The 20,697-nt window shown below is 55.7% G+C and overlaps 1 protein-coding gene and 1 long non-coding RNA gene across 4 annotated transcripts in view; one reads left to right on the top strand and one right to left on the bottom strand.

Moving 5' to 3' along the window:
• DAB2IP (DAB2 interacting protein) overlaps positions 1–20,697 on the bottom strand; it is a 187,712-nt gene that overhangs the window by 159,124 nt on the left and 7,891 nt on the right. The window contains exon 1 of one of the 3 annotated variants that reach the window (XM_019453952.2): positions 7,509–7,627. The exons of 1 other annotated variant lie outside the window; for it this stretch is intronic. In XM_019453952.2, coding sequence (XP_019309497.2) covers positions 7,509–7,611 — 103 coding nt within the window. In that variant the 5' untranslated portion in view covers positions 7,612–7,627. Of the gene's footprint in view, positions 1–6,265; positions 6,384–7,508; positions 7,628–20,697 lie in introns of those variants that run through there. One more of the 3 variants, XM_019453957.2, reaches the window with a different exon arrangement.
• Positions 6,543–19,996, top strand: LOC109269866 (uncharacterized). The gene is made up of 3 exons (XR_008424333.1): positions 6,543–7,005; positions 7,266–7,341; positions 13,213–19,996. It is a non-coding gene; the product is annotated as an uncharacterized LOC109269866 (long non-coding RNA).

The following is a 20,697-nucleotide window of genomic DNA, read 5'->3' as shown; positions in this document are numbered from 1 at the left end:
CCGATCGGGGCGCAAACTCAGCAACTGTGAGATCATGACCCGAGCCAAAGTCTGAGGCTGAACAGCCTGAACCACCCAGGCACCCCCAAGATGGGTCTTTAATAGGTTATCAGCCACTGTGACCTACAGGGAGACGGGAGCTTCCTACTTCAGGATAGAGCTCCTACCCGTCACTGGTCCACCTGTGTGGGTGTTGGCTCAGTTCATCAGGACATTGTTTGTTCTCCCAGATCCCACCTCGGCCACTACCTACTACCTAAGTTCGCTCTCATCAAAGGACGCCAGCAGAGAAAATGACCCTGACACAAGAGTTGCAAAGAAAAAAAGCCTTGTTCTGAATGGGGAGCCTTCAAACCCCCTGGATTCGCAAACCTCCCCCACTGCTGAACTCAGGGACAGACAGTTTCACTGGAGGTTCTGCCAGCAAATAGCTGTACATCCCTAGAAGAGTCACGTGACCCCCTGGGTGCCTCTGCTTATGTCTGAAAGCCCCCAGCACAATCCCGATGAGCCCACAGACTCTTCCTAAGTACTTTGCAAACTCTTAGGAATTCTACCGAGTCAGAGGCATCTTGGTGATGCGTGTTGGTGCGCATTGGAGACCTGAAGCGCTGAAGTTCAGCCTGCGGCGGGGGGTGGGGTGGGGGGTGGACTGATACACCCTTTTCAGACCCTCTTCCAGGCTTCTCTGTCTTTGATGCCACAAAACAGAATAAAAAAGCAGATCAAGACCAATCCAAAGGAGGCAGGGAAGTCTTGCCACAAACCAAAGGCATTTCTGTCCGTCCCTCGGCTGCAGGCAGGCTGGTACAGAACACACAATGACAGGCCCCCCCGGCTGTTTGCCCTGGGAAACAGGGTGCCGGCAAAATGCTCTGAGCCAGGAACAGAAAAACCAAGCCCAGTGACAACCAGTCCAACCCTACAAGGCTTTATGAGCATTTACTAGCCCAAAGAAGGCCCCGTCCGGGTTCCGCCCGCTCCGTGGGCACAGAGATGAAAAGCAAGGCCCAGGCCTTGCCCTCAAGAAGCTCAGAGCCCATCCTGGGCGACGGGCAAGCTGACGGCAAAGTGTAAAGGAGACAGTTGATAGGAGCTACAAGCCAGGACCGCACAGGGGACGGTTCACCCTTCGTGGAAGGATGAGACCAAGTGGAGGTGACATTTGTGCCAGACCCAGAGGGGCAGGAAGAATCTGGGCAGTGAAGCAGTGGCCGAGAGAGAAGGGCATCCAGGAGTCACAGGCAGAGACCAGGAAACAGGCGTCCTGAAGAGCAGAGGGAAGACAGGATAACAGCAGAGGGAGAATGGCGTGGATCGCGGGTTCGATCCGGAAGGTGGGTAACAGGGAGCCGCCCCCGGGGAGGGAAGAAGGGGCTGGATGGAGGGAAGCAGAGGGCAGGAGGCTGGTGGAGGCTGCGGTTAACGAGACCCAGCTTTAGGAAGCAGGGCTGCTAGGGGCTCACCCCGGGCATGGAGAACAGGGAACTGGATCCCCTCAGCCAGCTGCTCTGCTCCAGGGAGAGGCTATAGCCCAGCTGGCACAGACCCCAGCTGGGAGGGGCCGGCCTCAAGGAATGCTGGGGATGTGCAGGGGAGAGGCATGTGGTGGCTCGGGAGGGAGACAGGGACTACTACAGACACTCGGGGCCTCTCCGCCAAGGTTGTCGTGGGCAGAGAGGGGGCTCAGCTGGGTTGGAGCTGGGTTGGTCTCAGAGCCCCTCCGCTGCTCCCTCGGCTCCCTCCCACAACCCCGGCCAACCCCCCCATCACCCCCCCTGCAGTGTTCAGAGCGCAGACTACTAATTCCAGAGGTGAGCAAGCTGGCCCTGCCCTGGGCTCCCTCCCGCTGCCTGCACCCGCAGCCCTCGGCTCCCTGAGTCCCCTGGACGCTGAGCCCACAAAGCCTTGCTGACTGGTTTTGCACCAAGCCAGGGCTGCGCATCACCCTCCAACCCAACCCAACAACTCATCCGTGCCCTGCGCCCGTCACGGAACCCCCTCTCCAGAAATGCAGAAAACAGAGTGTAACCTGTGAATGCGGGGGTTGAAAGGAACGTCAGAGATCTAACTAAACGCCCCCACCTTTGCAGACAAGGAAACAAAAATCAATCGTGAGAGATGACCGGCCCTGCCCAGGGTCACGCAGCCCAGCGGTGGTCCAGCCAGAACCCAGGTCTTCAGGCTTCCAGGAGGGTCTGGCACCAAAGCCATGACCAGGTGGGGCGGTAGAACACAGGGTATTGGATACAGTACAGAAAAAAAAAAAAAAAAAAAAAAAGCCCTGTGCTTATGTTCAAGGGACCTGGGTTCAAGTTCTGACCTTCCCATCTTTCCCATGCACACAGACATTAGAGCTTCGGACATGTCACAGCAGCTTCCTGGACTCCAGTGGCCTCTTCCGTAAAATGGGTGTTTAATGGGGCGCCTGGGTGGCTCAGTTGGTTAAGCGACTGACTTCGGCTCGGGTCGTGATCTCACAGTTTGTGAGTTCGAGCCCCGCGTCGGGCTCTGTGCTGACGGCTCAGAGCCTGGAGCCTGCTCCGGATTTATCTCCCTCTCTCCCTACCCCTCCCCTGTTCATGCTCTGTCTCTCTCTGTCTCAAAAATAAATAAACATTAAAAAAAATTAAAAACAGAGACACTGTCTGCCCCTCCCCTGCTCACCTTCTGTGTCTCTCTGTCTCTCAATAATAAATAAACGTTAAAAAAAAAAATGGGTGTTTAATAACTCTGTGCTTTCAGCAGGATCAAACAGAATAAAGGCAGACCAAGTGTTCTGTGTAGAGCAGAGCTAGGAGGTCAGGACTGGGATCCTGCTGAGGCCCAGGCAAACGATTCCTTTACCTTCACCGCTCCTGGAAGCCAGCCCAGCCCAGCCAGCCTGAAGTCAGACATTTCCCCCAGAGCTGCCCAGGGGCCAGCAAAACAGCCCTCCAGGGGAAGGGCTGGGTGTCCACTGGGTTTACAGCATCGATGCGCACAAGGCAGGCACACCCGCTCCCCTCCCCAGGAAGTCCCTTGTCTGGGAGGACAGAGGTCATCATGGGGCCACAGAGGAGGAAGGAGAGGGGAGGGGGGTCCTGCTCCCTTCTCCTGGGTCCTCACCGGCCCAGCTGAGAAATCTGAGCACAAGTTCCTCACCCAAGGTACACTGATCTTTCTAGAAAGCAGAGGTCACAGGCTTTGAGGGGAGGGAGGTGGGGGGCACAGGGCCTCCTGGGAACCACAGGCTTGCTGCCATGCACATCCAGACGTGGCAGGAGAGGCTCAGCTCTGTCCTCCAGGGGCCTCCCCAGAATGCCTGACAGCCACCCAGGAGACTTCCACAGAAAGCAGTCAGCCCACCAGTGGGTATAACATCCTGCCTGTTTATCAATGGAGAGAAAGCCCCAGAAAGGGAAACTAACCAGCCAAAGAGAGTGGAGCCAAGGCTTGGACTTAGATTGCTTGGAACCCATCTCCCACACTCTCTTCCTGAGTGCACCTTAGAGCTACGGTTCCCAGACTGTACTGTGCATGAGAAGGGCCCTGGAGTGTTCTTATTTGTTATTTTTCGGAATGTTTATTTATTTATTTTGAGAGAGAAGAGAGACCGTGTGTGCAAGTATGTGTGTGGGGGAAGGGGACAGAGAGAGAGAGAGAGAGAGGGAGGGAGAGAATCCCAAGCAGGCTCCACACTGAGCTGAGCCTGATGAGGGGCTCAATCTCACAAACCCTGAGATCATGACCTGAGCCAAAATCAAACGTCAGATGCTTAACTGACTGAACCACCCAGGCACCCCCATACCCAGGGAGTTTTTAAAAGTACACATTCCTCTACTCCCTAGGTGTGGAGATGAGAAATCTGCATTTTAATAGGTGCCCCAGGTGGTTGTGATAAAGCACACACCAGAGACCTGGGTGAATGCACACATGTATACACACTCATGGGCACGCACGACATGGGCCAGCACAGGACAAAAATAACGATTAGAAGCGAGGGCTCTAAAGGCAGATGCTGGGTTTGGGATGTAGCTCGGCTCCTTAGGGGTTGTCTGACCTTGGGTAAATCTCGAGACCTCTCTGAACCTGTTTCTTCACATGCGAAATGAGGATAAGAAAAGAAACCAGCCTGGGGCGCCTGGGTGGCTCAGTCTGGTTGAGCCTCCGATTTTGGCTCAGGTCATGATCTCATGTGAGTTGGAGCCCCGCGTCGGGCTCTGTGCTGACAGCTCGAAGCCCGGAGCCTGCTTCGGATGCTGTGTCTCCCTCTCTCTCTGCCCCTCCCCCGCTCATGCTCTGTCTCTCTCGGTGTCAAAAATAAAATAAAAAACATTTTTAAAAAATTTAAGAAAAGGAATCAGCCTCAAGGTGTTGTCCTGAGGGTAATGATATGTCCCAAGGAAATAATACATGTAAAGCCCTCAGCACAGGACCTAGCGTATCATAAACACTCACTAAACGGTGCTACAATCATTGCCAAACTCAGCTCAGTGTGCTCAATGCCTAAGGGAAGAACAGAACAGCAGGCACCAGGGGACCACAGTGAATAAATGAGCCAGTAAGAGATGCCTGAAGGGTTGTACCAGAACCAGTGGGTAGAAGTAACAGGGACACAAATCTCCGCTCCACAAAGGAAGAAATTTTTAACAGACTGGAGTTGCCCAATCATGAAACCAGCTGCCTAGTGGACTGTCACTAGAGGATCCCCGCTAAAAAGACTAGACGTTCACCAAGTAGAGATACAGCACCAGGGAAGGAAGAAGAGAGGGTGGCCTAGAGCTCTTGAAGGTGACTTTCAGCCGGGTTCTACAGGTCAGTCCCTCTCCCTGTAATGCTGGTTAATTCGTGCATTTGCACTGCTCTGATATTTACAGCCCTTACCTCCACAAATCCAAAAGCAATGGGGAGAGGTCAGTGGTAGGTAGAAAGGCTGATGCCTTCTGAGCAGTTTACGGTAAGGAGGGGAACGGATGTGGCTGTCTTAAATCTGAGCCCTACAAACACTGAAATTGTATGCCTTGGAGGATATGGGCATGTGTGTACTTTTCCCAAAAGGGCTGGTTAAGAGAGGCTGGTTCACACCAACTTTTGAGAGGAGGGGAAACTGAGGCACATAGGGGCTGGGGGGCTCAGGGAGCAAGGGGGCCCAATCTCCAGGATACAGATTGGAGCCCAAGGCTGTTGTCCTACGAGCCAGGTGCTTTCCAGGCCTTACCTTTCTAAAGCCTCAGCACATCCCCCTGGGGTGAGATCTTTGAGCTCAGAGAGGTTAGGAGCCTTCCCAAGGACACACAGCTAGTGAATGGCTGGGGTTTGCACCCAAATTCTCTAGGCCTCAGAGCTAGTGTTTGGTTTGGTGTTTAACTCTTGGCTGTACTGTCTGAGGTCAGGAAAACACAGAAGGGTGTTTGGCTTTTGACACTGAGGGCAAATGATGTTAGAGAAGATGATCCCCATAGGTGATATGCTACCTATTCCTCCACCCTCAATTAAAATTAAATTCAAATCAAAATTGATTTCACCCCTAAATAGCAGAAGGGGGGCAGGAGGAGAGGGGCTCAGTTCCCATATGACTCAAGCCAGACAGCTCAAAAGAATGGAGCATCTGGAAACCAGAAAGCTCAACCATTCCCACTAGGCTGCGATCTGGAACCTAGACGGGTTTGGTCCCTGCTGCTACCCTGCTTAGCTCACCGTTCAGGGCAGCCCAGGAAGCCAGAAAGAGACCTCTCTTCAATGACCCCGCCCCCTGAACAGTGAGGAGTGGCTACCGGTGGAACAAAACAACACCTAAAACTTGGGTGCCCTGGGGTGCCTGGCTCCGGGATGAGAGGAGTGGCTGTTCAAGTACCAACCCCCAGGGTGAGCTGAGGAGGGTCTGAAGTTTGGGGGGACCACTGGAAGCACTGGGGTTGGGAGGCTGGAGGAAACCCCCCACTCTCAACGCGCCGCCGGCTGCAGGCCCCCAGCTGGGGTGCCAACCTTGTTACCCACCCCCGCCCCCCCTCCGCGGTTCTCTCCCCAGGACCCAGTGATCAAGGCCGGGCGCACGGGGAAGTTAAAAGGGTCATCGCACCTGGCAAAGACCCCTGGGCGACACAGGAGGACTGTAGGGTAGAAGAGGGTTAAGTAAAGCAAAGTCGCAGCCCCCTCCTCAGTCCGGTCCCCCCCCCCCCCATACCTTCCATTAGGGCCCCCGGATCCTCTCGGACCCCCTCTGGGACCCTTGCAAGCCCCGGGGTACCCCCCCCCTTCCCGGCGCGGGGGCCCTAGCGCTTACCTCTACGCGCCGGCCGGGCCGCTGGGCGCTGCCATCCTAAAGGCTCCGGAGCCCGAGCCGCACAGGGCCAGGGTCACGAGGCGGCGGGGTCGCGGGGTCGCGAGGCCGCAGGAAAGTTTCCGTAGCGCCAGCCAGGCGGAGCGGGCCAAGCCGGCGGCGGGCCCGGCAGGAGCGCGCTCCGGCCGGCTCCGCGCCTCCGCCTGCGCCGCGCTGCTCGGGCTCCAGGGCTCCCGGGCTCCCCCGGCCACCCGGCCGGCCCAGCCCCGCCAATCGCAGGCCCCGCCACCCGCAGCTCCGCCCGCCGGGCCGGGACCCGGCGGAGGCGGGGAGGGGCGGGGCGGGGGCGCACCTGTTTGGCCAATCGACCCCACTCCTGCCACCCCGCCCCGGCCAGCCTTCCAGACTGAGCAAGTCCGGTCCCCTCGGCTCTCGGCACACGCCCCCTGTCCGCTCTCGGACCCGGGATCCAGGCCGGGCCACACGCTCCCCTCCCTCCCCTTCCCGGTCCCAGCCGGCCGTCTCAGCCAGCCCGCCGAGGCCCTCCGTGCGGCCGGGCCGCGCTCCTTCCCCAGCCCCCGGGACGTCAAAGACAAAATGCCGGCTTCGGGCTGGGGGCTGGGGGGGGGGGGGGGGGGTACAGGTCTGAGAACTGCACCGCGACTCTCCCCACCCCTCTTCTACTCAACACCCTCCTCTCCCACAAGGATTCGCGCGCGTCCTCGGGCCCCTTACACTTCGCGGTGAGCTTGCCTGGATCCCCGACCGCCGGGGGCCGCGGGGCCGATGCGGGTGCAAAGCTCTGGGACCGGATGGCAGGTGAGGGAAGGTCCCGGGGAAGGCCCTTGCAGCTCTCCCACCAACATAAACTCTCCAGAACCCCATCTGGATTCGGGCCAACTTCTCCAGAACCCTTGCGATCCGCGGCAACGGGTTCCCCCAACTTCTCTCGGGGTCACAGCGAACACTAAAGCTTGGCGATTTTGTTATTCCCATTTTCCAGACAGGAAGACTGAGGCCGAAGGGAAGCGAACGCTTCTCAGACGTGGTGGCCGGACTGCGACTTTTTCAAACTAAAGGTGAGTTTGCAGAGAGCGCCTGGCTTCACTCCCGGAGCCTGGCGCGGATGCCTGGCCTCTCTCCCTCGCTCGCCCCCCGCCGCGGACCCGGGGTGGGGAAGGAGAAGGAGGCCCCCGCCAAGTGTCCGGGAAGAGCGGGGGCACGCCCGCCGCCGGCCCTGCCTTACCTCGGCAGCAGAGCGGGTCCTCGCAGAGCGCGCCGGCCGGAGGCCCCAGCAGGGGCAGGGAGGCCCAGGCGAGCGCGCGGGAGGCCCCGCCGCCGGCTCCCATCCCGGACGGCCTCGGCCGCTCCTCGGCCCGCTGGCCTGCCACCCTCCGCGGCACCTGTGGGGACGGCACCGTGCCCGCGGCTTCCTCCGCGGCCTCGGGGGCGGGACTGGGCCAGGCCCGGGGTGGGGCGTCCGGGGCTCCCCCGGTTCCTCGGACTGTCGCGGCCCGGGACTCCCACAGTCGCGGCCCCGGCTCCGGGCCAGCAGCGCGGGGCAGGGCGCTATTTTTAGCCGGAGCTGTTCTCCCAGTTGGACAGACAGAACCAGTTAATTCGGCCGCTCGGGAAGGGCCTGCACCGGGAGCTCCCCGGAAAGGCAGCCGCAGCTCTGCTGAAAGCTGATCCTTCACATTCCTGCCTCTCGAGGCGGGAGGGCGGGAGGGGTGGCCATGGGGTGGGGGGGGGGGGGGGGACGCCTCTAATTCCCCCCGGGGAAGCCGGCGTCTCTCTGAAGGCAGCCCTGGGCCCCAAGTGCGCGCCCCGCATGGGGCTCTCTAAATTGACTCTGAAACTCCACCTGCCTTCCTCCTGCTGTCCCCCAGGCTTCAGCCCACTTCCCATAAAATGTCCACCTAGGGTCCCACCCTTCCTACTGGTCTCCAGCACTGGGGAGAGGCCCCCCTCCCCCGCCAGAAATGAGATCTGAGTCCCAACATCTTCAGAAGCTGGCACACTCACATGATTCAGGAGCTACCGGTTGAAAGAAGGAAGAGTGAAAAATCCTGTATGAGATGAGCCAGAGGGTCAGGTAGAGGCCCTCCGAGCCTGGGCTATATGGGGTAGATGGACAGGGTGGCTTCGGAATCCCACAGAAGCCCTAATCCAACATCTTCCGGTTGTGTGACCTTGGCAAGTCTTCTCACCTCTGTGCCTCAGTTTCCTTTCTGCATAAGGGAGTCTTAGCAGCCCAAGAGACAGCATGTGAGAAAGAAAGTCTTTGCAAAAAAAGAAAAGCCTGGTAGGCATGTTCATGTAATGAGTGATAAAGCAATGCATTTATAGATGAATAGGCCAGTGGACTAGAACGGAGGCTGCACAAATAGACCGACACATGTATGGAAACTTGACATGTGGCAAAAGTGGTGTCACAAGTCCCTGGGAAAAGGGTGAACTCTTCAGAGGGACTGGATGTCCATGTGAGGGAAAAAATGAGGGGGAGTCCCTACCTCACGCCATGCATTAAGAAAATCAATCCCAGGTGGATTCAAGACTTAAACACAAAGAACTTGTGTAACAGGGAAAGATTTCTTAAAGACCCCAAAAGCACAAACCATCAAGGAAAAGATTGATACACTTCGTTAAAGTATAAAACTCCTGGGACACAGTATCCAAAACCTACAAAGATCTTCTACAAATCGATTCTCAAAAGAAACAAGAGAAAGTTGAGCAAGACATAGGAACAGGCAATTTGAAGAAGGGAAACCGTGCATGGCCAGGAAACATATGAATTCGCAGAGAACCTCCCTCTTAATCAGGGAAATGCAAGATAAGACCCCGGGGAAGCGGCATTGCACACCCCTGAGATCAGCAGAGAGCAAAGAGGTAGGAGGGCATAGGGTTGATGAAGATATTGCACACAGGGAATTCTCACGCACGGCTGGGAGAAGGGGAAATGGGGCCACCACCCTGGAAAACAATTTGACGGCATCCGGAAATGTTGAAGATGTGTAATATACCCCGGTGACCCGGAGAACTTGGCTTCTGGGATAAACCTGGGGCTTGCTCATCGCCACAGTGTGTAATCCTCATAAAGAATCGGAAGCAGCCTCGGTGTCCATCAGCGGAAGAAGGTATAAACAAAGGGTGGATCAGTCAGTGAAGTTTTATACGGTAGTGAAAAATGAATGGAGGTTCCTTACGAATCCTAGGTTGGGGGATGGGGAGCAAGTTCCAGAAGATCACATTGGATGAGATCATTCCTGGAGATTTTTAAAACGTGAGAAACAAAACGATGCCATATATTTCCAGGAATGCCCAGTTTGGGTAAAAGTATGAAGAAATTCAGAAGAGTGATAAATACACCATTTAGTGAAGTGTTTGCCTCGGGGCGGGGAGAGGGAGATGTGAAGGATGGTGGGAAGGGGCTTCATCCATATTGGTTAAGGTTTCATTTCTTGACCTGGGTCAAGGTACTTAGGTGTTTGTTTTACCCTTTGTGACCTTTTCTTTAAAACCTCTTTTTAAAAAAAATTTTAGGGGCGCCTGGGTGGCTCAGTCGGTTAAGCGTCCAACTTCGGCTCAGGTCATGATCTCGCAGTCCGTGAGTTCGAGCCCCGCGTCGGGCTCTGTGCTGATGGCTCAGAGCCTGGAGCCTGTTTTGGATTCTGTGTCTCCCTCTCTCTCTGACCCTCCCCCGTTCATGCTCTGTCTCTCTCTGTCTCAAAAATAAATAAACGTTAAAAAAAAATTTAAAAAAAATAAATAAAAATAAAAAAATTAAAAAAATTTTAATGTTTATTTATTTTGTGTGTGTGAGAGAGAGAGAGAGAATGAGGAAGGGGCAGAGAGGGACAGAGAGAGAGAGAGAATCCCAAGCAGGCTCTGCACCACCAGCGCAGAGCCTGACGCGGGGCTTGAACTCACGAACTGCGAGATCATGACCTGAGCTGAGATCAAGAGCCGGGCGCTGAACCCACTGAGCCATCCAGGCGCCCCTCTTCATAACCTTTGTTTAAAGGGACGGAGCAAGCAGGGTGGTACAAAATATAAAATCCACATCAAATGCAGTCCTGCTCTGAACTCCACTTTCCGGATTTAAATAATGTGGCCATCACGTCTGCGAAGCGCTCGGCACAAAAGCATGACTCATGGCGAAGTGCTCTGTAAAACTCGAGAACGTGACTAGCCTGCTCCTCAGACTCCCCCGGGATCCTCCCAACCCTAGTCCCCACCAGCCGAGACTCCCCCACTCCGTGCAACTAGAGCTCCCAAGCCCCTCAACCTCTGGCATGCCTTCATGCCTTTGCACAAACTGTTTACTCTTCCTGGAGTGCCCGCCCCTACCCCCCGCCCACCGCTTCTGTTACCGTCCAGCGCTGGCATTTCAGCCCGTGGACAGCCGCATCCACTCTCCCAGGCAGAGGCTTCTCATAGCATCCACCCACCCCCGTCCGGGTCTATCACATTGTGGATTATTGCACCTGGTTGTGGATCTGTCTCCTCCCCGGGCAGACTGGGAGCCCCTCCAGGTCACGAACCTTGTCACCTGCATAAGATCTCGCCTCGGGAAGGTTGCATGAAAGAACAAAGGGGGCGAGTGGACCCAAACACTCAGAAACGAGAAAGGGTCATGCCAAGCCCTCAAAAAGAAAGCGATCCCACTGTGCCGACTGACTGTCTTCACTGCAGTGTTCTTGGGAGGTCATGTGACCGTTGGGGTCAGAGACACCTGGGTTCGCATCGAGGCTCCTCTGAGCCTTGGTTTCTGTGTCTGCACAACTACGATGTGATTAGGGCTTACTGCAAAGGGTTCTCATGAAGATTCGGTGAGATAATAGAGGCAAAACGCGTGACCCCATTTGGGGAACAGGTAGCAATTATGTGAATATTGGCCAAGAGGAGGATGTTTGCGGGGGAAGGTGGAAGGGACCCAGTTGGCTTCCCATGAAAGAAGGAGGCGGGGGAAGAAACCGCCAAGGAGTGTTCTCCAGCTCTGCACAAACACAGGCACCTGGAAGTTGGCCCAGGTGGTGGGAGGGGCAGAAGTGTGCCCCGAGTTAGTGCTCCTGATGTTGGGGGATGTCCTTTGTGTTACCTCCTGGGTGTTTGTGTTTCCTCCTGTCCTTTGTGTTACCCCTGGGTGAGGGGGCCGCACAGCATTTCAGAACCAGAGACCCTCCTCCCTGTCTCCCCACGTCCACTCTGGCCCCCTCCAATCTGTTCTCACACGTAGCCCAGGGATCTCAATCTGGACCTGTCTCTCCCTCGCCAGCTTCCATCTGTAGGGGCGACAGAGCCTGCGGCACCCTCCCCGGGGACGCGTCTCAGGCGCTTTACCAAATGCGTTGTCGGCACTATATATGCAAAATCCACATATGTCCACTCGTCGGGAGCTTCCATCAAGGCGACATACAGGATGGCAAATTGCTGATGGTCCACACTCCAGAAGATGAATTGGCCGGTGTTACATGTTGTGCGAGCAAACAAATACACGGAGTCCACAGGGCTGTGTGGTCACTGGGAAAGAACAACACCGTGTGCTTCACGGGTTCAGATGAGATTTTCTGAACTAATGAGCCGATCCTCTTTGATGCAGATCTCACTGGACAATGTCATATTATCCCGGTGACACAGGCTACTGTTGGCACTTTGTCCTATGCAAATGGCCACGCAAGGCGGAACGCTGCCCAGAGTAAGTTCTGCCATCTCAGTGCTCCTCAGGGAGGTCACCAATGGCCTCCCGGTTGGAAACGGAAGGACATTTCTCTGACTTTATCTCACCTGATGATGGCGGTGAGATTCAAAATGACATCGACAGAGACATCATGTGATGAGGACCCAGGCTGGCAGGAACCCGGGTCAAGGGTGCCGTGAACGGAGGGAGAGGAGGCAACAAAGGGAAGCTTGGATGTGCGAGCGGGGCAGTGAGGGTCACAGAGGACGAACAGCAGAGATGTGTAAACCTCACCACCGCCAGAAAATGCAACCGGAGTTAGACAGAGTGGACCACACATCCGTGACCCTGAAGTGGAGGATGGCTCTGGTTCCCAGGGTGACCCTGTTCCGAGGGGCACAGCCATGCCCGGTTTAGTCAGCCTGGAAGATTTCCTTCCACCCCTGCCCTCCGTGAATTCCCCAAGTGCCCAAGTCAGGGTCAACTGCTGGGAAGAGAAGTCAACGCCACCACTGTGCACGGATCAGCTCCCCTGTGCACGGACCCCGGGGCCCACATGGGAGGAGCCCCCAGAGTGCTCATGACAGAGGTGGGTGGGTGGCCCCGGGAGCCCTGGCACCGCAGGCTGGGCTGCTGGCCCTGAGTGGTGGTGGCTCCAGGAAAGGCTTTTTAACGTTTTATTTATTTTTGAGAGACAGAGGGAGACAGAGCAAAAGCCGGGGAGGGGCAGAGAGAGAGACACACACACAGAATCTGAAGCAGGCTCCAGGCTCTGAGCTGTCAGCACAGAGTCCGACGCGGGGCTTGAACCCACAAACTGTGAGATCGCGCCCGGAGCCAACTGAGCCACCCAGGCACCCCCGGGAAAGGCTTTTAAGGAGATGGCCTCTGAGTGTGTCTTAAAGGAGCAGAGAGAATCAGCCAGGGGAAGGGGAAACAGTCCAGGCAAAAGTATGGCAGTGTGAGGCCGCCCAGTGTGCTCAGGGAGTTCCAAGCAAGCAGCTGTGAGAGAGGAGGTAGGAAAGGGAGGCAGGGCTGGGGCATGAGGGGCCCTCAATGCCACACCCAGGAGCTTGGAATGTTCTGGGGTGGGGGAGGGGTGGATGCTGTCATGTGCAACCCAGATCAGGGTTCAGGACAACTCTGAAGGGCCTTCCCTGCTCCGGGCCCTTCCCGGACCCCACGTGGTGTGGGCAGAGGCCAACACTGTGACTATCTGACAGGTCAACTTCTTCTGCCTAGTCTGGCTTCCTGCCCTTCCCGCCTACAGGCACTGAGCCCTGGAACAGTCCCTGAAAAACCCCCTGCACGAGAGAGAATATGTCTCAGAGCCTGCCTCCCAGAAAACCCAACCTGTGACGGGGAGCGCGGGAGGCGCTGTGCGTCCTGCTGACGGGAATGACCCAGGAGAGGGGGAGAGGTGAGTGATATTCGTGGAAGCAGGCAAGATCTCAGGAGGGGCAGCGAGGCTGGCTCATCCTGAGACAGAAGCAGAAATTGGAGGCAATCTGGGGTGGGAATGGGGTCCGGAAATGGAGTGAGGCATGGCCTTTTTTTTTTTTTTTCCCTATGCGGCTGCAAGTGACGTTGGCTGCTCAGAAGAGGGACAGCTATTAGATAGATATTAGAATTACATAAGAAATTAATGATCATAGTGGGTGATAAATGTTGCCACAGCAGTAGTGAGGAATTCAGGGCTTCAAAGAGTGGATAGGAGTTGGCCAGGAGGTGTGCCCATCAGGGAAAGTCGTATCAGGCAGAGGAAACAGCTAGTAACCGGAAGCCAGCTGGGCTAGGATTGCCAGATGAAATCCAAGATGCCCAATTAAGTGTGAATTTCATATAAACGACGAATAATTTTTTAGCGTAAGTCTGTCTTATGCAACGCTGGGGACATACTTATACCAAAAAATCATCCATTATCATCCTTCATCACCTTCTGACCCTGTTCCTGCCAGCTGCCCACGAGTGGACCGCCCAGACTGTAGCCCAGGTCCCGCTCAGATTCCACTGTATCCCTCCCATTATCCAAACCCTTGGTTGTCATTTGAGGTCTCTATTGTCTGATCCTCGGGCACTCTTCCAACCCCATCTCCCATCCTTGAACCCGCCCCCGCTTTAATCTCCTGCCTCTGAGTTTTTGCCCCACTGTTTCCTCCACTACCCTACCATGCCCTCCCCAGGTCCACTCCTCCAGGAGGCCTCCTAGATTTCTCTGGGAGAATAGACATAATCCTCTCCATCAATCAGTAGCAGCCGCCCCTTGGGCAAGTCATTTCACATCTCTGAGCCTCCGCTTCCTGTGTCTCTAAAATGGGGACAATACCACCTCTGTCAGGTTGCTAAGGGGACGAGAGACCATGTTCAGAGAGCACCAGGCACCGTCTGAAATGTGGGCACGTGCCCCCTGCGCGTGCCTAGATCAGTGCCGGGCACCCAGTGGGCACAAATACAGATTCGCTGAATGGAACCGACTCAAAGGTCCTGAGCTTTTGTAGTTTAATTTGCTTCTTGGAATTGCCATGCTCAACAGTGGAACTTAGACAAATTCAATTTCCTATATTAAGATGATCTGAAAAGAGATGAATAATGAAGCCACTGCTCTCCTGACTGCATAACAGGTTTCTCCCCCAGTTGACAAGGGACCAAACCAGCTCCCCAGAAATGGCCCATTTTAGAATCAAACATGGCGCCCGGCCTCTCCTGCTCGAAGCAGGTAATATCTGCCACACACATTTCTGTCTCAAGCCCTCCCAATCCCAGACCACAAAAGGTGATTTCTTATAACCATTAGCATAATTACCTGACTGCAACGCTACAGAGAAGCGATTAGATGAGCCTGTGATTTTTGCACAGTTATTTGTCTCAAGTAAGTCACCTGAAGTTCATCTGCCATCAGGATTCATGGCTGCATTCTGTAATCGTGGGGAATTATTTTGCTAATAACAGAGGTACCTTGATCTAATTTAGTTTTAATGCCAGGAGGTGCCCTCCCAGAATAATCAGCTCCAGGGCAATTCCAATTTCCAGGTTTGTTACACGTTCTGGAGAGAAGATTCAATTCAAAGAGGCTGAAGTTACTTCTTTATCACCCAAAGTCATCTCGGGGCGAAATGGAATCCTACTCCTGTGTGTTTGCAGAAAAATGCAGGGGGTCGAGCCACAGGGAGCGGGTGGCAGGGCGGTCCCAGCCAAGGGCAGCCGCGGGAAGGCACCACTAATGGGTGAGGACCACAAGACATTCCCTGGGAGAACCCTCATTTTTCTTGCATTCATTCATTCCCTCATTCATTCTTTTATCCCATTCTGGGCTCTCTCCTCTGCAAGACCTAGTCTCTGCTGTTATTTGAAATCAAAGATTGATAACAAACACTTAGGCGGCCCCGTTCTAGGTACTTTATGCTTATTAACTCATTACTTCCCATCAGGCAGGTGCGTGCGACTGTTATCCCTATTTTACAGATGCGAAAGCCGAGGCAGGGAGGTTACGACACTTGCCTCAAGTCACACAGTTAGTAAGGGGCGTAGCTGGGGTTTGATCCTTAGATTGTGAGCCCCCTCAAGTTCATGTACAAGGAAGGACCCTGAGCCCACCAGGACCTGTTCAGCCCCTACTCTGTGTTCTCATGTACCCCTCACAACAACTCTGATATGGGAGTATCGTTAGTCCCATTTTCTCGAGGAAGAAACTGAGTCTCAAGAGGAGGTTAAGCTGGCCCAGGTCAGGCGAGTAAATGGAGGAGTTGAGGCTTGGCCCCTGAGATTCTGATTCTCTATCTGCTGCTACTCTGGCTGAAGCCAGGAAGGCTGTGTAGCGTCTTTGAACAGCTTTGGAAACGGGCCGGGTCGAGTGCAAGTGAACCACGGGCACGGTGACCAGCCACCCAGCTCAGCTCTTCCCTTCCCACTCTGGAGCAGTTCCTCTTTCCCATCCACCCCCCTCACCCCAGCAACCAGTGTCCTTTGCCGCCATTCGGTGTTATCAGACCAAACCTGCTTCCAGACTCCTATTCTTCAATCACATTCATGCTTTCAGCAGAGAGGTGTGGGTTCCAGCAGGAAGGGCCAGGAGGCTGACGTGGCTCTGCCATTCCATTCCTCCCTCGGCCTTGGACTCCCCATCTATTTGAGGAGGTGGGTTCTTTTCAAACCGATGGAGCTACCGAACCCTCGTTTCAAACGAAAAATTTTACGCAAGCCCGGTATTCACGTCAGATGAAAGCCGGCTGCTCTGAGCGGAGCTGTGTTCGGGGAAGAGGGGGGTCTCTCTTATTTTGGCATCTTATTGGGACCCCCCGGATTCTTCCAACAGTTGGAAAACCCCTGGCCTAGCCAGAGTCTGTTGACTCTTGAGGTTCTTAGGACTACGGAATCTGAGCTCCACTGATGGCTGACAATACCCGCAGTGCAGGTGGTCAGCTAAGTCCCTCCCTGGGTGTCCCCGTCCCCCTGAACACCTGTCCTGCCTTGATAGGGGCACCCAGGGCCAAACTCAGGAGGGGCATGGCAGCAAGGCCAGGTTGTGCCCAAGGCCCTGCCTCTGGAGCGATGAGCTGTCCGGGAGCGTGAGCACAAAGAAATGATATCCGCCTGTCCGCACAGGCCCGTGGGGTCAGCCTGCCAGGCACACTCACTAGTGACCGTGAGGAGAGGCTAGTCCCTTCCCACTGCTGCCTATGCGTTGTCTCTCTCTTGTCTTCTCCCTTCTCTAAAAACATGTTTTTCATCCCTCCCTCTCTCTCCTTCCTTCTAAAATGCTCAGCTTTCTTTGCCGGGCCTACGGCTGCAGGGGGTGCGGGCCCAGGACGGAGGCTTCACACACAAAGACAGCTGCATCCTGGACCAATCAGCACTAGCAATCGCAGGAGCTGGGACCGCCTCCTGGAGGCATGGGTCACCAAAGGGCACCGACGCATGTGTGGGAGTTAGCCCAGTTCGGGGACACTGCAGGTGGGAGGATGTGGGCGCCCAAGGCTCAGAAGAGAGGCCTGGAGAGGCTGTCAGTCCCTGGGTGTGGCTGAAATGTGGACTTGGGGGCAGGGGGGGCGTGTGGCAGGTGGAGTGAGACAAGCACCCTCGAAAGGCTGTCCCAGGGCTGTGGGCTGGTCCTGAGGGTCGTGGGGAACCAGGAGCGATGGGGAGATCAGTACACATTTCAGAAGCTCATCTGGCTGCACACTCGTTTGGGGCAGGGGGGGGGGGGACACTGTGAAAGTGGGGCTTTCCTTCCCCTTGTCACCACCCCCTCCCCTGCCCTTACCTTCCCTCAACATCCTCCATGTGGCCCTGTTTCCCTCTGAGACATATCCTGTGCACAGAAGAGAATAGGGGCTTTGGGCGGCCGGCTGTTCCCACCTTGGCCTGGCCCCAGCTTGGAATGCAGCCCTTGACCCCTTCACCCCCAGGACCATGGGGTCAGAATGAGTTGGAAAGTCCATGCAGATTGGCTGGGATGCTTTGATTTTAGGCCCTCTGTTTGTGAACAGGAACTCAAGCAGAAGGTTAGCTTCCCCACCCCCTTCTAGTCCTTTCTATCCAACTCTGGGCTCTGACAGCCCCTGCCCCAGCCTTGCAGCCCCTCTTGGCTCTCGGATCACTGCCTTCCCACCCCCCATGCTGCGGTGGGGGAGGGGGAGGTTCCATCCCCAAACACAAGCCCTTTTGTCCCACCACTCAGCTGGGCATCTGCGTTGGCATCCAGTGGGCATCCACACTCGCTTAGCCTGGGGCGGCTGCAGGACGAGGTGGGCACTGAGGGGCAGGGACCAGGGGCAGGAGTGCAGGCGATCGCTGGCTACATTTTGGACCCTGCCCCTCCCCTGCTCAAATCCCTTCCAGGGCTCCTGCTTACTGCGGGACGTCATCCTTAACCAGGGGCGATTTTATCCCGCAGGGAACATTTTTCAATGGCCGGAGACATTTTTGATTGGCACCACTTGGGCTGGGGGAGGGGCAGGACAGCCGGCTGGACAGAGTTGTCTGGCCCTAAATGTCAATAGTGCCAAGGCTGAAGGTCCTACCTGAGGGTAAAGCTCCCCCCACCACGTCTTCACTCATCCCCCTCCCCCGCCCGCCCCCCAGCCTTCCCAGCAGTCACTCCCAGGCTTCCGGCCAAACCCTCTAGAAGCTCATTCCCACCTCAGTCCCTTTGCTTCTGCTGTTTCTCCTGCTGAGGTGCGCTCCCTGCTGCCCTCCACTTACCTAAATCTCATTTCTCTCCACCCTCTCTACCTGTGGGGGCTCTCCCCTGCTGCCCGCGCCAGCTCCCTCTCCCAGAAGCTGGCTCTGACTGCATGGTGCCCTGATTCCTCCCTTCACCTGATGGCTTTGGCCCTCCCAAGTCTCAGCCGGCACATCTACGTAATGGGTGGGACAGGCAGGTGGAGACAGCCCCTCCTGCTTCTCCCTGGAACGCTGGGGATACGGGGCACTCTGTGTAGGCACACGGTGGGACCCATGCGGGCTTTGGAGTTAGCGGGCCAAGGTTCGAATCCTGACTTGGCCGCTTCCTAGTAATTTGACCAGAGGTTAATCACCAAACGTCTCTGTGCCTCAGCTGCCTCCTTTGTAAAATGGGTTTTCCAGAGAGTTCCATGTGCTGCGCGGTGTCCCGTCCCTGTCTTTGTTCCCTGTCTGGCTGGCTTATCTTGTCAAGATGCACTGCCCTTCCTGGCCAATTTCAGATGGACAGCCACCTACTCCTGCCCTCCTACTTCTCCCTAGAAGCTGAGCTTGCAGGGACTTTGAGGAACGGAGACCTCTGGAGCCTCAGCACTGGAAACCAGCTGAGCAGGCCTGGGTGAGTGGCCAGGAGCCCAACCGGCCTTCTTGGCTCCCCTCTCAGCTTCTCAGTCCCTTCCCAGGCTCAGCGTCTCCTGCTGGTACTGTGACCTCCCACAGGTGGGCAGCCACCTGGACTTAGCTGACCTGGCTCAGGGGAGGGGACACTCTGTTGCACAGAAGTGTAGATTGGGGGTCTTAGGGATTCTGGGGGGAAAAAGCACAGAAACAGACTCTTAAACACAGAGAAAAAACTGATGGTTGGCAGGGGGCGGGGATGGGCCAAATAGGTAGAGGGGATTCAGAGGGGCAGACCTCCGGTTATAAAATACCTAAGTCACAGGGATGAAAAGCATAGCGTGGGGAATAGAGTCAATAATGTTGTAATTATTTTGTTTGGTGACAGATGGTAAGTTCGCTCACAAAAGTACATTTCGTAATGTATGTGATTGTCAAGAATCACTATCATGCGTACCTGAAACTGATATAACATTGTATTTCAACTTCAAGGATAGATAGATACATAGATACACAGATACATACATACATGGATAGATAGATCAAACATGGGCCCCCCAGGCTCCAGCACCCTCTTCCTCCAATTCCAGTAGCTGCCCTTTAGAATCACTATCAGGGGCAGAGAGACAGAAAGAGACAGAGGGACAGTGAGAGACAGAGAGATGGAAAGAGACAGTGAGAGACAGAATGAGACAGAGAGAAACAGAGCAAGTGAGAGAGATTGAGGAGGTGGGCCCTGTCCATCCCCTCCAAGCTATCCGAGGCTCAGTCTGGGGGAAGAACCCCAGATGAGAGCACACAGCTACCCTACTCACCCTCCACAGAGCTGGCGAAAGGCAAAGTTAAAGGCTCTCTGAGTAGGCACCCTCCCGTGCACCCTGGCTTCCGGGCCATGGAGTTGGCATGGCCACTGGGTCAAGGATGGGCCTCACCTCTCTATCCGTCCCCATCCCCAACTCTGGGAAGATACCTGGAGGGAAAGCAGCCCCCCAGAGGGCCCCTTAGGGAGGCCCTGAATGCAACCCCCCTCTTCAGCTTTGGGAGGCCAGAGCGCAGCCACGCACCCTCCCTCCTGACCTCTCTGTCTACCTCGTGGTTCAGCCTCACACAGCGGTTCCCCTCCCTCCACTGCCGCTGCTCCTAGCAGCTGCCTTCTACCCCATCATTAGCAAAAGCAAGTGAGGCTGTTTATGTGAGATTTGGGTCAAGGGAGAAAGAGTCCAGGGCAGAGGTGGGGGTGGGGGCTGGCAGAAAGGCACCCCCAGCTGCCACTTCAGGGAACTGTGCAGCCTTGAGCCGGCTTTTCTGGAGCCCAGACCCGCTGGTTCTGGTGCAGAGTGGGTGGAAACTCTACAGGGGGGGGCATGTGGGACCCCCACGGGCTCACAAGTTCACTCATGGGCTTTTGCAGACACGGCCAGCCAAGATGGAGACCCACTCACATGTACACCGTCCTACTCACACAGGCTCATGCCCTCAACATGCATTCATGTGCACACACAAACACACACACACACACACACGCAGGCACGCCAGGATGTAGGTCACTGGCTAGAGTGCCTCTGGCCGGGGGTTATGAGGATCCAGCCATCCGGCACATGCTTCTGGATTGGACAAAAACGAACCCCTCCCTTCGCCTGCCTCTCCCCTCTGCTCGCCTGAGTCAGCCTGACCCAAAGCCTCTCAAGGCTTCTGTTTGGTTTTCCCTAGAATCCCGCTGGCTGAGACTGCTGGGAACCAGCTCTATCCAGGGAGGGGCGGGGCTCCCGGGCCGCATGGCTTTTTTCCATGGGTGTCTGTGTTGGCGGGGGGATCCCTGTACAGGACAATGTGGAGGCTTCAAGAGACAGAGGGATGTGGCCCCACCTTGAAGACTTCCAAGGCATAGCTCATGAGATGCCTTAAGACTAGATGAGGTAATGGCCAAGAGGGTACAGTCGAGGAGAAAATAGAGCAG

Source organism: Panthera pardus, unplaced genomic scaffold, assembly GCF_024362965.1.
Source record: "Panthera pardus isolate Hobbes unplaced genomic scaffold, ASM2436296v1 HiC_scaffold_20, whole genome shotgun sequence".
NCBI classification, from domain to species: Eukaryota; Metazoa; Chordata; class Mammalia; order Carnivora; family Felidae; genus Panthera; species Panthera pardus.
Note: the sequence above shows the minus strand (reverse complement) of the source record. Positions and strands in the feature narration are given on the sequence as shown.